Raw genomic sequence first — 14,169 nt, 5'->3', positions numbered from 1 at the left:
TAAGAGTCCTAATGACCCCCTGACACATGGTGATGTTATAAGAATTCCAGTAGACAAAATACCATTGCTAAACTGCTACATTAATCTTTGTACAATTAGCATGGAAATGTATGCTAATGAGCAGCATATGAAATTACTTCCAATGCAGCAAGCCAGGGGTGGAGGCAGAAGTCCACTTTTTTTTTTTGGGGGGGGGGCACATATTTCCTCTCATTTCTTCCCCCTCCCTCACCCCTGGTGGCGTTAAATCCTATCTTTGCTGGATGGGATGCACAAGCCCCACCAACTGGTCTATTGCCCGAGCTGTGAAGAAGTCAGTGGCATGCTTCACCCACTGATGCCAGCACCCTTGCACATCTGTTCATGATGCTGAACTGAGCATGAGCAGGAGTGCCAGCGTGAGTGGGTGAGGAATGCCACCAACTTTTTCGCTGCTCAGGTACCACGGAAGGAGGCTCGGGCAGTGGACTGCTTCAGCTGGTGGGACTTGGACATCCCCTCCAGCCATTCCATAGCTGTTACAATTCTGGAGGGGCCTAGGCCCCCAAAGCCGCACTGAAACCTTACTTCACCTCTAAAATCAGTACAGGATCCCCAAGTTGGTCCAGTTACCTTAGCACAAGGTGGCCCTTAACAGAGTCCCCTGCCACCCCCCCCACCCAAAAATACTGCTGCCATTTTACAAGATGGTGGAGAGAATTGATGAAGCAAAAGGAGAAAAAAAAGGTGATTCTTAACACAGTCTTATTACACGAGGCTGCAGCTTGCATTGTGAACTTGGGTGCTTAGCAGGGGTGTAGCCAGACTTTGGCGGGAGGGGGGACCAGAGCCTGAGGTGAGGGGGCACATTTTGCCCCCCCCCCCGGCACCCCTCCCCTTTCAACCCCCCTTCCTGCCACCACCAACCCTCCCCCGCCGCCGCCATCGCCGTCGGGTACCTCTTCAGCCCCTGGTGCTTAGGCTTTGAGGCACATAATTTATGTCAGGCCTAGTTTATAAAGGAAAATGTGTACCTTTATAAATGACCTCTTCCCCTCAACCCCCCTCCCCCAAGAAAGCAGGAGACAAACGGTCTGCCTAAGGTTGTGCAGATAAAGGCATATATTACAAGATATGGAAAAATGAGAAAGCAGATCAGTCCAAAACACTCTTTATTGTAGAAACTCAATGAAATAAAATGCTCGACGCAGGTTGTGTTTTGCCCAAAAGGGCTGCGTCAGGGGCTATACTGTAATCTTCCTTTATTGTAGAAACTCAATCAAATAAAATGCCCCACACAGGCCCTTTTGGGCAAAACACGGCCTGTGTCAGGCATTTGCTTTTTCATTTTTCCACATTGGAGTTTGCAGATCATTTGCCTTGTTGCTTCTTGGGACTATATTACAAGATATGCACATCTCTCACAGCTCTGTTCAATGTCCACCCTCAGGAACACGTTACGTTTTAATATAACCTTGGGCTACTTCTTTGGGTAAAATGCTGTTTATCCTGCAGTAAAATTACCCCCACTTCTGAAAATAGGATCCAGTAGAAATCACTGCTGTCTCTGGTCCATCTACAGTTTTATCAGAGTAGGCTAAAAATTAAGAAACACCTTCAAGTGCCGAGGTTTCAATAAAGAGAAGGAACTGATTACTTGATACAATGCAATATACCTCATTTATAACCTGCACTTTTTTCTCCTCCTCGTCTGCAATCAGCTTTTCATTGCTCACTTTTTCTGTTTCAACCCCCACGACCTGAATCAGCTTGTCTGCATCCTCGTTCTTTTGTTTCAGCTCAATCTCTTGGACAGCCAGTTTAGCTTTTAGATCATCTACCTAAAAAGAAAAGAAAATCCATTCTAGCTCTAACAGAATGATAATAGATTTTGGATGCCTCTGTGGAAGCATCTGTTTTTGATTCTAAAAAAAAGTAGGTTACAATAACTCTTACCAATCATTGGTCAGTCTAATTTTGAAGGATAAACCTCCATAAAGATAGAAACATGAGAGAGTCAATTCAGAAGAGGAGAACAAGGAAGATGCAGAATGTACACCATGAACTGAATGAGGACGACTGACCAGTATGAGACATACATGTGGGCGATGTGATTTCATGACACAGATAGTCAAATTCTCAGCGAGATGTGGAGTCTGTGTGCATCTCAGCCCCACCTTCTCTGTTCACAAGCAGGATCAACCAGATTTAAGATTGCTCTAGTTTTATTTGATTGGTGGATTCTGAGGGCAGCAGGGACAGAAATTCCTAGGGAAGTTGAAAAGCTCCATCTCTTTCCGACATATTGTTCAGGCAGTAATGGAAATGAATGAACATAACAGTTGCCATACTGGGTCAGACCAAAGGTCCATCTATCTCAGTATCCTGTTTCCAACAGTGACTAATCCAGGGCACAAGTACCATTTCCGAAGGCTCCTGGTGCTTTTGTTTGATTTTGGACTTTTTTGTACTTTCAACCCTCTCTGCACCGTTTTCTAGATCTAGAGGCTGCAATGATAGAAGCCGACTTGGATTTAGTGGTGGTCACAGAGACATGGTTCATATAGTTATACATGGCTATAATCTATTCAGGAAGGACAAGGTAGGAAAAAAGGGTGGAGGTGTGGCATTATATGTTAAGAATAATATTAAAGTGACAGAACTGCAGGACAAATGGGGTTAAGGAAGAAGTGCTGTGGGTAATACTGATATGAAGGAAAGGAAAATGTATTTACATTGGTGTAATATTTAGGTCACCTTCACAGTCAGAGTCTTAATAGAAGATATCCACAAGATAGCAAGGAAAGGAGAAATTCTACTGATAGGTGATTTGAATATGCCACTGTCCACTGTGTATATATGTTAGCTGACCAATGCTTATTAACATAATTTATAAATGATCTGGAAATGGGAACAATGAGTGAAGTGCTCAGATTTGCAGATGACAACGTTATTTAAAGTTGTTAAATTTCATGTGGATTGTGAGAAATTGCATCCACGCAGCCACACAATTAGCTCCAGGATGCGAGCTTCTCTCACTTGTCCTTAACCTTCAACAGAAAGGATCGATGAGAACACTGCCTGAGCACTTAGGTGCTTCACCTTCTGGCCCAGGGCCATGAAGTCACATTTGATATGTTCAGTAGGATACCTAGAAGTATCATTTGTGCCAATATGGATGAGCAGCATAGGATAGTGGTCAGTAGGCTTCATGAGTCTAGGCAATCATAAGTACATACGTATTGCCACACTGGGCAGACCAAAAGTCCTTCAAGCCCAGCATCCTGTTTCCAACAGTGGCCAATCCAGGTCACAAATACCTGGAAAGATCCCGAAAAGTTCAATTCGTTTTATGCTGCTTATCCCAGAAAGATCCGCTACATCTCGAATCTTGGCACCAGGCAGACAGTACATCTCCATGGACATCATGTCTAGTAGGCAGATGGGTGCCTCAGTACCCCTCAGAACAGAATCATCAACCACCAGGAAACCGGCCAAAGAGTCGGTTGGGCCGCTGGACGAAAATGGTGTTAAAGGGGCGATCAAGGAGGACAAAGCCGTAGCGGAGAAATTAAATGAATTCTTTGCTTCGGTCTTCACCGAGGAGGATTTGGGGGGGACACCGGTGCCGGAAAGAATATTTGAAGCGGGGGAGTCGGAGAAACTAAACAAATTCTCTGTAACCTTGGAGGATGTAATGGGTCAGTTCAGCAAGCTGAAGAGTAGTAAATCACCGGGACCTGATGGTATTCATCCCAGAGTATTAATAGAACTAAAAAATGAACTTGCGGAGCTACTGTTAGAAATATGCAATCTGTCCCTAAAATCGAGTGTAGTACCGGAAGACTGGAGGGTAGCCAATGTTACTCCGATTTTTAAGAAGGGTTCCAGAGGAGATCCGGGAAATTATAGACCGGTGAGTTTGACGTCGGTGCCGGGCAAGATGGTGGAGGCTATTATTAAGAATAAAATTGCAGAGCATATACAAAAACATGGACTGATGAGACAAAGTCAGCACGGATTTAGTGAAGGGAAGTCTTGCCTCACCAATCTAATGCATTTTTTGAGGGGGTAAGCAAACATGTGGACAATGGGGAGCCGGTTGATATTGTATATCTGGATTTTCAGAAGGCGTTTGACAAAGTGCCGCACGAAAGACTCCTGAAGAAATTGCAGAGTCATGGAATCGGAGGTAGGGTATTATTATGGATTAAGAACTGGTTGAAAGATAGGAAGCAGAGAGTAGGATTGCGTGGCCAGTATTCTCAGTGGAGGAGGGTAGTTAGTGGGGTCCCGCAGGGGTCTGTGCTGGGTCCGTTGCTTTTTAATGTATTTATAAATGACCTAGAGATGGGAATAACTAGTGAGGTAATTAAATTCGCCGATGACACAAAATTATTCAGGGTCGTCAAGTCGCAGGAGGAATGTGAACAATTACAGGAGGACCTTGCGAGACTGGGAGAATGGGCGTGCAAGTGGCAGATGAAGTTCAATGTTGACAAGTGCAAAGTGATGCATGTGGGTAAGAGGAACCCGAATTATAGCTACGTCTTGCAAGGTTCCACGTTAGGAGTTACGGATCAAGAAAGGGATCTGGGTGTCGTCGTCGATGATACGCTGAAACCTTCTGCTCAGTGTGCTGCTGCGGCTAGGAAAGCGAATAGAATGTTGGGTGTTATTAGGAAGGGTATGGAGTCCAGGTGTGCGGATGTTATAATGCCGTTGTATCGCTCCATGGTGCGACCGCACCTGGAGTATTGTGTTCAGTACTGGTCTCCGTATCTCAAAAAAGATATAGTAGAATTGGAAAAGGTACAGCGAAGGGCGACAAAAATGATAGTGGGGATGGGACGACTTTCCTATGAAGAGAGGCTGAGAAGGCTAGGGCTTTTCAGCTTGGAGAAGAGACGGCTGAGGGGAGATATGATAGAAGTGTATAAAATAATGAGTGGAATGGATCGGGTGGATGTGAAGCGACTGTTCACGCTATCCAAAAATACTAGGACTAGAGGGCATGAGTTGAAGCTACAGTGTGGTAAATTTAAAACGAATCGGAGAAAATTTTTCTTCACCCAACGTGTAATTAGACTCTGGAATTCGTTGCCGGAGAACGTGGTACGGGCGGTTAGCTTGACGGAGTTTAAAAAGGGGTTAGATAGATTCCTAAAGGACAAGTCCATAGACCGCTATTAAATGGACTTGGAAAAATTCCGCATTTTTAGGTATAACTTGTCTGGAATGTTTTTACGTTTGGGGAGCGTGCCAGGTGCCCTTGACCTGGATTGGCCACTGTCGGTGACAGGATGCTGGGCTAGATGGACCTTTGGTCTTTCCCAGTATGGCACTACTTATGTACTTATGTACCACTACCTTTCGCTTCTTATTGGCCACCGATCCAGTGGCTTTGGGATTTTTGATTGTTGTTTTCAGTTCTTCTGCCTCTAGGGCTGAGAACCGATTCTTCAGTTCAACAGAAGATAGAGTTGAGGTGTTGATTTTGCAGGATTTGGTGACCTGTGTCCAGCTGTGCTCTTTCTGCACAAAATCTTCTCTCCCTTTGCTGGAGATCTCCAGTGTTTCCACATGGGTCTCTGGGATGAATTTCTAGTTGTCACAGATGCTTCCTAGTCTTGCCACCTCCTCTCTTAGTTCTTGTACTTCTTTCATGAGGGATTCGATGTGATGAAACCAAAATGTTGTCTTGGGCCAAGCATTCAGTCTGGACAGAGGCAGGTGTTGTAATGAGAGCTGCACCTTTATGAGCATAATGTTTCTTTGCCATACTTAAAGTGTAGGAGGTATTTGTACCTGTGGATACAAAGAAGTGAAAAGACCTACTAGAGTCCCAACCCTATTTTCTTTTCCTTCATCACCTGTTCTGTAAGTTACTGGAAACAGGTAGTTTTATTGTGAAATCTAAGAACACGTTCAAATTTACTCTGTGGGTGTAGTTCATGTACCTTTTAGCCTATTATTGGAATAAACAGTGATTTAGCTTATCCTTTCAGGTTTTATGAATTTTTTTTCTTTTTTTCCCTGGATGAGTACTGTTTGGTTGTAGACCTAATTTAAGGGATTAATCTTAATCAAACTCCAGGTAGTGAATTGAGTGTGTGTGTGTGTGTGGGGGGGGGGGGGGGGGGGTGGATAGGGAGATGATATTAAACCATGAGGATTTGTGCAATCAAATCTCTTTGAATATTAATCTTATACTGACTGGGTTACAGAAGGAGCTGTAATCTCTGACTCTCATTCACTGTAAAGGCAGAGAGATGAGGGAATAACCCTGGAGTCTTGTGAACGTGCAAAGCTCAGTGTAGATTTCAATTCAACTGAAACAGGAAGAAGCTGCTGAATTTAAAGGACCTCCCCCTACCAGCAAATACCTGAGAAGCAGTATCTTGAAGTTTAGTCAAACCATTCTCCAGTCTTTCCATTTTGGCAACAAGCTCTTTCCTCTTCCTGGAAAGCAGATTCTGGTAAAGTTTGATGAATTCCAGAAATGTCTTGGGGGTTGTATAATTGTAACGCCTGTCAGCACTCAGATACATCTTAGACATCTCATTAACTGTTTTGTGAACATACGACATGAAGAGACTGATAGACCTTTTCACATCCAGCTTGAATAGAAAAGAATAATTCAATCAAACCCCTAGTAGAAGGCTAAAGATTATCAGTGCAAGTGACACATGCGTTTTAGGTTCTATACATTGAAATAGAACTAAATGAGCTAAGTGGAAATCCTTACAACACACTGACAATTCTGTTGATATAAGCAAACATAAAAGAGGGGAAAAACCAAAAGAAACCAGGAGAAAATTTTCAGTGTTGTGATTAGGCCAATGGAAGGGAGCATTCAAGGTGGGATGGGATCACATTTCTGTTAGGTTAATAAAGAGACATTTGAAAGTAATCAATAAATCTGAAAACCTCGATCCCCTCGGTATCTTCTAAAAATCGACCACTAACGGACACCAATGCTTCTTCAGGCCATTCATGGAACCAGTCAATAGCAGTACAATTGACCACAGCAGGAAACTTTCTAGCCCGTACTCGGAGTGTTGAGCCCACTGGGGAGAAACAGAGAATAACCTAGAACACAGTAAAATTCATCAAGTTATTAGGTGACAGTTGCATTGGCTCCCGATTAAGGAGAGAGTTGATCTTAAATTGGTAACATTAGTAAATAAAACTTTATATGGTATGGGTCTAGAAGGTTTTGGTTCAGTATCTCTCATTTCCAATCTTTGTTGAAAATTGGCTTTCCTTCAGTAAAGTCTGTCATTTAAAATGATTAGTTGATAATTCTTTTGGATATCAGGGAACTAAGCAGTAGAATAATCTTCCAGTGTATTTCATCTTAGTTTCTTTTTTAAATGTATTATTTTAATTGACTAAACTGTAGTCTATGATTGTTGTAGATGTCTGCATCTGGTTAGATGTCTATAGTTGATGAGATTGCTATAAATCACTAGAATAGGATAGAAAAGAATAAGAATATTGATTGGAATATAGTATTAAAAAGATAACTTATGTTGAGAGCTCTTGTCCAATAAAGTATTTAGCATTAAAACTTAAACGAACATCGTTTGTAGGTTGTGATACAGGTTACTGGTCTAGCATTACAGTTTATTTAACATGTATGTTCCATCGATTGAGCAAGCAAAAGCTAAGGCAATCACTGGACCAAAGCTTGATGCAGCTGAAACATGGGCCATGTTGGTGAGGGTCTTATGATGGTTCAGCAAGTTTTGAAAGATAAGATAACTTGCTTTATATTAATCTGGGGAATAGAAACATCAGTTAAAAGTGAGGAAATATATTGATCAAAATGCTGCACATGAAATATACAGGATGGAATCACATTTGCTTGTACCACCTGTCTTCCAAAAAAACAAAAAACAAACATAGCCTTACCTTTAATTCTTTCCGAACTTTATCTATAAAGAACTTCCAACATGTTTCTCTACTGTCTGGCAGTCCCATGTACTTCACTTGAGGTCTCATGGTATTAATAATATTTTCAATTTCATCATCCTGAAATAGCCCAGGGATCTCTCCAGATGCTAAAAGATCATTGATTAATACCAGAAACTGTTCTTCAGCAACCTGGGAATCTGTCATTAGAAACACTGTCCCGATGTTTTTCACTGCGGTTTTAATGTACTGGGCTGCAAGATCCACCTAGTTCAAAGTAGAGAGTCATTAAATTCATGAACACACTGCTCTGTTCCACAAGTACATTTTCCTATCGAGGTACAACTGCTTTTACCAGTATCCTATTGATAACTTTATGCTGAGGAACAGGAAGGTCAGAAGTGAAATAGTAAGAATTAAAGGGGAGGGTGGTTTAGTGAAAAGGAGAATCAGAAGAAAGCAGAAATTTCCTAGTGGGCTTAGTAGCATGCCAGTAAGTTAATCAGCTCAAGAGACTGTGGTGACCTGAGCCAACTTTAGCATTGGCGTCTGCACCCCCCCCCCCCCCCTTCCTCTCTCTCCAGTCTCCCCCTCCTGCTGGGCCAGGTGAGGCACTGGCTCACCGTGCTGCTGATCAAGGGCGCCAAAAACCCAGTCCAGCCTCTAGGAGTCTGAAGATGGATAGGACTGGGATTTTCATGCCTTTTATCGCCGGTGCCTCACTTGGTCCATAGGTTGAGATGACCCTTGCCTTTCAGAAGTTCAACATATGGAGGACTCTCTGCTAGAGCAGTGCGACTTCCCATTAAGTTTGGGAAAAATAACCCCCGATAACAAGGAAATAAAGTAACAAACAGAGAGACAAGCACAGCATTTCTACTAGGCCGCCATCTTGGTTCTCTGCTTGTGATTCTTTCAATAAAAACTTCAGATAGCTGTTGTCCTCCTTTGCTTATTCGACTTTAGAACAGAATAGGCGAGGGGTATCACTGAAAGAGGGAGGGGTTGTCCTTGCTATTAGGTGGCAGAGTTTCTCTTCTTCTGTGTTGAACAGGATGGAGCAACAGTCTGGCGCACCTGACAGATAGGATTTTGTTATGAATTTGAAGGTGGTTTTTGTGTTGGGGCAGAACATTAGCTAATAACATGATATTGAAAGTGGAGAAAGTTGCCAGAGTTCTTGGAGTTGCTTCTGGACATTACCTTGACTTTAACACATCAAGTGAACGCAGTGATCTTTTTCAAGTCACATTAATTTAGAAGCATTCGTTCTTTGTTTGTTGAAAAGCATTTTTCTGTTTTGGTTCAGTCCATTGTTTTATCATATTTAGATTACTGTAATGGTTTATGTCGTCAGTTATCAGCCCAGGCACTTTTCTGTTTGTTTACAGCCGGTATTGCAGAACACTGCCGCCAACATGAGTATTGGTAAAAAAAATATCCACGCCTTGCTTGTTGAGTTTGCATTATGTTAAGGCCCACATATCCTATACATTGGAACGCTGGGTTTACAAACGTTTTGATGGATCAAGCCCAGATTATATAACAAACTATTTTCTTTTTCGATGTCTCCATCTACTTCCAGAGCAGGAAGATCACGTTTGCTCTACTTTCCGTCTATATAAGGGATCAAATACAAAAAGCCTCTTTTATGTATCAAGCAGTCCAGATCTGAAACTCATTAGCTTTACAGCTCAAAACTATGCCTACATACCTTCCTTTTCGTAAGAATGTGAAAACTCATTTATTTAAAGATTAGTAAAAAAGCCCCATTTCTGATGCAAATGAAACGGGGGCTAGCAAGGTTTTCTTCTGTGTGCATGTGGGAGTGTGTGTGTCCCTGCCCTCTCTCCCTTCCCCTGTGCTGTCTGTCCCCTCCCCCCTCGGAGTCGAGTCCTTCAGTGTTAAGTTTCTTGCTCTGCTGTGTTTGTGTTACAAAGATAGTGAGGGCTTCTGCCCTCTCTCCCCTCCCCGCTCTGAGTCCTTCACTGTTACAGAGAGAGCGATTTGATTTCGTGCTTTGCTGTGTTTTCCTTCACTGTGTTACAGAGAGAGTGAGGGCGGGGCAGACACTCATGGGGAAACCAGATATCTCTCCCCCTTCACACTTCCGGCTGGTGGCTTCATTTAGAACATTGGTGGTGCCTTTTATATATAGAGAAGTTTATTGATTTTTGATGTGTTGTAATCCACTTTGAACCAACTTCGTTGGGAGCTGGTAGACTATAAATATTGTCATATCATATATCATAATGTACTTTGACCTGACTGTGACTGATGGCCAAAGGTATTTGTCAAAAGGGTTTGCAGTGATTGCTACAGTAGAAGATTAATGCTAGTAAGGTCCTGCTGCATTTGGGCCAGGAGACTGAGAGATTGTTGCCCTATTCCTTGCTGCTCACTAGCGCTTTGCAGGTTGCTGTTCCTCTAAATGCTGTTCCCCTTTAAGGGAAAGGCGGCTTCAGGCAGGTGGGGTGAGAAGCTTCTGCAGCCAGTCAGCACAAGGCAATCTTGTGAGGGAGCTTTCTCCAGAGTGGGGGGCAGGTTCCTTGCACTGTGGACAATTGCAGCCTGGAGTGCCAAAAGATGATGCAGTCTCGTGTGGGCCGGACAAAGAGGGTGTTACCATTTTTGTTTGCAAGCAAAGCTGTTGGTTTCATGTTCTTCTTTCAAGTTGGTGGTTGCTGCCACTGATTTTGTCATGGCCATTTGCACTCACAAGTACCTACCTGGAGACCTCTGAATTAATTATTGGAATTGTGGCTGAACTGAAAATGTCTGCAGATACCGCTGCGGGGTCCTTTGGGTCAGAGTGTGTCAGGCTTCTGTGCTGGCCTTTTTTTCTGAGTTCTTCTCAATAAGCAGTATTTTTGTTATTGTTTGAGAGACCAGTGCAGGTCTGATCGTTAGACTGGATGAACAAGACTGAGGATAAGGGAGATGGCAAGGAGAAGCTGTCAGAGGATGTCATCTACAGTGTGGCTGCATTATCCTGTGCAGCCCTGAATTAACCATTAAGCAAAATAAGCATGTGCTTAGGGCACCAAAGAGTTTTTTCCCCTAGCTATCATGCCCTTAACGCTTTCATTGCCATCTACCACACCCATTATCCAACAGATCTGAAGCTGAGAGTCATGTTTATGTGTTGATCATCTGATGGACCCAATCTCTGTCTCAACGTATATCTACAGTACAGTACAGTACATTTGACTGTCTTACTAACAGTTTCTGCATGGATTTCAGTCATTTTCTAATCATTACAAATATATATAATGATATTTCTCAACACTTACTGAGTCTTAATGGAAGGGCCGAGGGGCACCATTTTTGGGCTGTGTTTAGGGCGCCAGTTGGCCTTAATCTGGCCCTGACTAATGGTCTACAGAGAATGACAAGTAAAAAATAACACAACAAAGCAAAAACCAATGAGGTAAACAAAAATACCGACAGTGCTTCATAACTGGTCATATTTCTGATGTTGCCATAAAGAAAGACAAATAAAAAAGTAGAGATGGGGTGGATAACTTTTGGGTTTAACCAGACAAATCTGTGAGAATGAAATTCCCTTTCCCCCTGCTACATAGGTAAATTTTGTCCCGGTGAACCAATGCTCAGAAAAAAAGGACATGCCTTGAGGTGTTCTCAGGAGACCGGTTTTACTTTAGCTGGATAACTTTGGTCAGTCTGACTGAAAGAAATCCGGATAACTTTATAGCTCATTTCCTTGTAAATATATTAAGAAAATACAGATACTCTTACATGGAAGACTGACTCTTAGCAGTGCCACCATTTTTGTAACTGGAGTGGGACATGGTGGGAGCAAAAGGGAAACGCTCCTGCACTGGCCCACTAGACCACCAGGAATCACCTACAGGTAAGTATAACAGGTGGGGGGGGGGGGAGTTCCAGGGGGATGTAGACTAAGGTTGGATTGAGGACAGGTGGGGCAAGTCTGGGAAGGGGGATAGGTGGGATTGGAATCAGAGGATGGGGGGGTTAGAAGGAGAATAAGAGGGGGTATCAGAATTAAAGAGGATCAAAAGGATCAGGGGATTGGAAGGGGAGAATAGAGGCAGTATTGTTCAAAGTACTAGACCAAAGTACCTAAGTAAAAATAAATGTATATTTTAATACTTAAGTAAAAGTAAAAAGTACAGTGAAGAACACATTAAAAAATGTACTTAAGTAAAAGTAAAAAAGTTGTTGCCTAATATAATACTGTATGTGTAAAAAGTGGAAGTACCACAACTACAATGAATGCATCTATTAATGTTTTTACCCAACTACTTTATTGCTCTACAATTCAATCCACTTTGCTTTTAGTAAAACTAAATTTTTGAAAACGACTGTCACTCATGTGAGTGTGCGTGTGAGTCTTTAATCTAGCACAGCTAAAAAGGTTCAGTGGATTGTTCAGTCTGATAAAAAGTTCCTTCAAATCAGGCCAGTTTGCAATATTACTGATGTCTTCTGACCAGGTCTGCAAGGTATGATCAAGAGAATCTCTGAACCACTTGAGTTCCATATAGAGAGAGTACTTTCTCATCATTATCATCTGCATTAGAAGTAGTTCTGTCTAATTCATCATTTGCATCTTCATTACCATCCGTATCATACTGTCCAATTACAAAGAAGGCTTTCACAAAGTTGGAATCATTGTCTGTTGTTGTTCTAACAATTTTTCATCCGATGGTAAACTCTGAATATCTTCAAGAACAGATGCAATTGTTAAGGCCAGACAAGCAGACTTCCTCCCTGAAGACTCTTATCAATCCAGTAGACGTGCAGTCTGTTGTGGTAGCGACATATCTGTTCGCCAAGAATTGCTACCAGTTTCAGCTTCATCTCCACTTACTCATCACTGTTCTGTTTGGCTGGAGGCCATTGACCATTTCAACAAATGCAGACGCCATTATCCTTATACGTTATATTCAGTGAACAGCAACATTTAAGATGAGATGATCCACTGTTTGTGTGACAAGGTTTGCAATAGCAAAATCCTGTTTCTCATTTGGTTTACTGAGAAATCATCATTTACATCTCCCTTCCACTTTTGCTTTTTACTTTTAACTGCAAGCATCAAAGGTAACTAAGTAAAAGTAGTAAAACTTGGCAAAAATATTACTTTAGTATAAGTAAAAGCAACAAATGTTATCCTGTACTTCTTTACAAGTAAAACTAACAAAACTTTAACTTAAGTAAACAAGTACAGTAACTAGTTACTATACAACACTGGTACAGGACTGTCACATTAGTGACAGAGCCTGTTATCCAGATACTAGGTAACATCCTCACAGCTAAGCGGGCAAAACCAGCGCTGCCTATGGTGGGGTCTTATCTGCTCACTTAGCTCCTCCCTAAGTCCAAACAGTTCCGACAGCAGCATTGCCTCACTCAGTATGGTTTAAGCGGGTAGAAAGCCCCTCCTGCTTGCTTCAACCCCTACATCATTTTAGTAGCTCTTCTCTGTCTGTCCCGTTTGGTGTTATGGCTTTCTGACCTGGATGGTTTACTCCAGTTAAGGGTCCCAGCCCTGATTTTGGAACCGAAATCTTATCGCTTATTGGTTTCCAGGATCCTGTGCAGATAAAGATGGGAAAAGTCATAGCACTGAAGCGGGGCTACTTTCCCTAGCGGCAATGCTTACCTTGAGGTCTGGAATTGCATAACCTTTCCGTAATGTAATCTGAAAAACATCCAGTGCACTGATAGAGGCGGCAAGACGAGAGAGACTTTGCTTCCCACTTCCACCTACTCCCACTAACAATGCATTTCCTCTGGGAGACTCTAGGATCCGATTAATTCGACAAACGTGAGACACAGCGTCTTCAAAAAGCACCTAAATGAAAAAAAAAAGAACCTGTTTTACAGCATATATTGTATACGTAAAAGCTTAGCATCAATTTTTAAATGGTTTGAATTCCTGACTTCAGTGTTAAGTACCTAAATTGGGCCCTTCGAAAACTGAGTACTGCTGTACACCTACATTTAGGATCCTATTGTCAGCAGACACCTAAATTAAGGTTTTTAATTGGTGAAGAGTGTGAGAGTTAATAAGAAACATAGCATTGATTTAATTTACATTCCTAAATTCAGGAGAATAAGTTGCAGGAATAAAAAATCTTCAGGTGAAAATTCCTTTAAGTTTAGGCTCCTAAAACTTAGATTCCTGAAGACGGTCTGGGAAAGAGGCTGCATTAACACTGGCACTGTGTGGAAGTATGGACTAGTGACCCTACCTCTCTAGGGTGAATGCTTGCAGTGGGCTACGGC

General features: G+C 42.3%; 1 protein-coding gene across 2 annotated transcripts in view; it reads right to left on the bottom strand.

Annotated features, from left to right (window-relative positions):
- DNAH17 (dynein axonemal heavy chain 17) overlaps nt 1-14,169 on the bottom strand; it is a 239,744-nt gene that overhangs the window by 56,255 nt on the left and 169,320 nt on the right. For both annotated transcript variants that reach the window (XM_030208642.1, XM_030208641.1), the window contains 5 exons: nt 13,544-13,735; nt 7,897-8,163; nt 6,910-7,071; nt 6,366-6,599; nt 1,656-1,820 (listed from right to left, as the gene is read on the bottom strand). In XM_030208642.1, coding sequence (XP_030064502.1) covers nt 1,656-1,820; nt 6,366-6,599; nt 6,910-7,071; nt 7,897-8,163; nt 13,544-13,735 — 1,020 coding nt within the window. The remainder of the gene's footprint in view (nt 1-1,655; nt 1,821-6,365; nt 6,600-6,909; nt 7,072-7,896; nt 8,164-13,543; nt 13,736-14,169) is intronic.

This window comes from Microcaecilia unicolor, chromosome 6 (genome assembly GCF_901765095.1).
Source record: "Microcaecilia unicolor chromosome 6, aMicUni1.1, whole genome shotgun sequence".
Lineage (NCBI taxonomy): Eukaryota > Metazoa > Chordata > Amphibia > Gymnophiona > Siphonopidae > Microcaecilia > Microcaecilia unicolor.
Note: the sequence above shows the minus strand (reverse complement) of the source record. Positions and strands in the feature narration are given on the sequence as shown.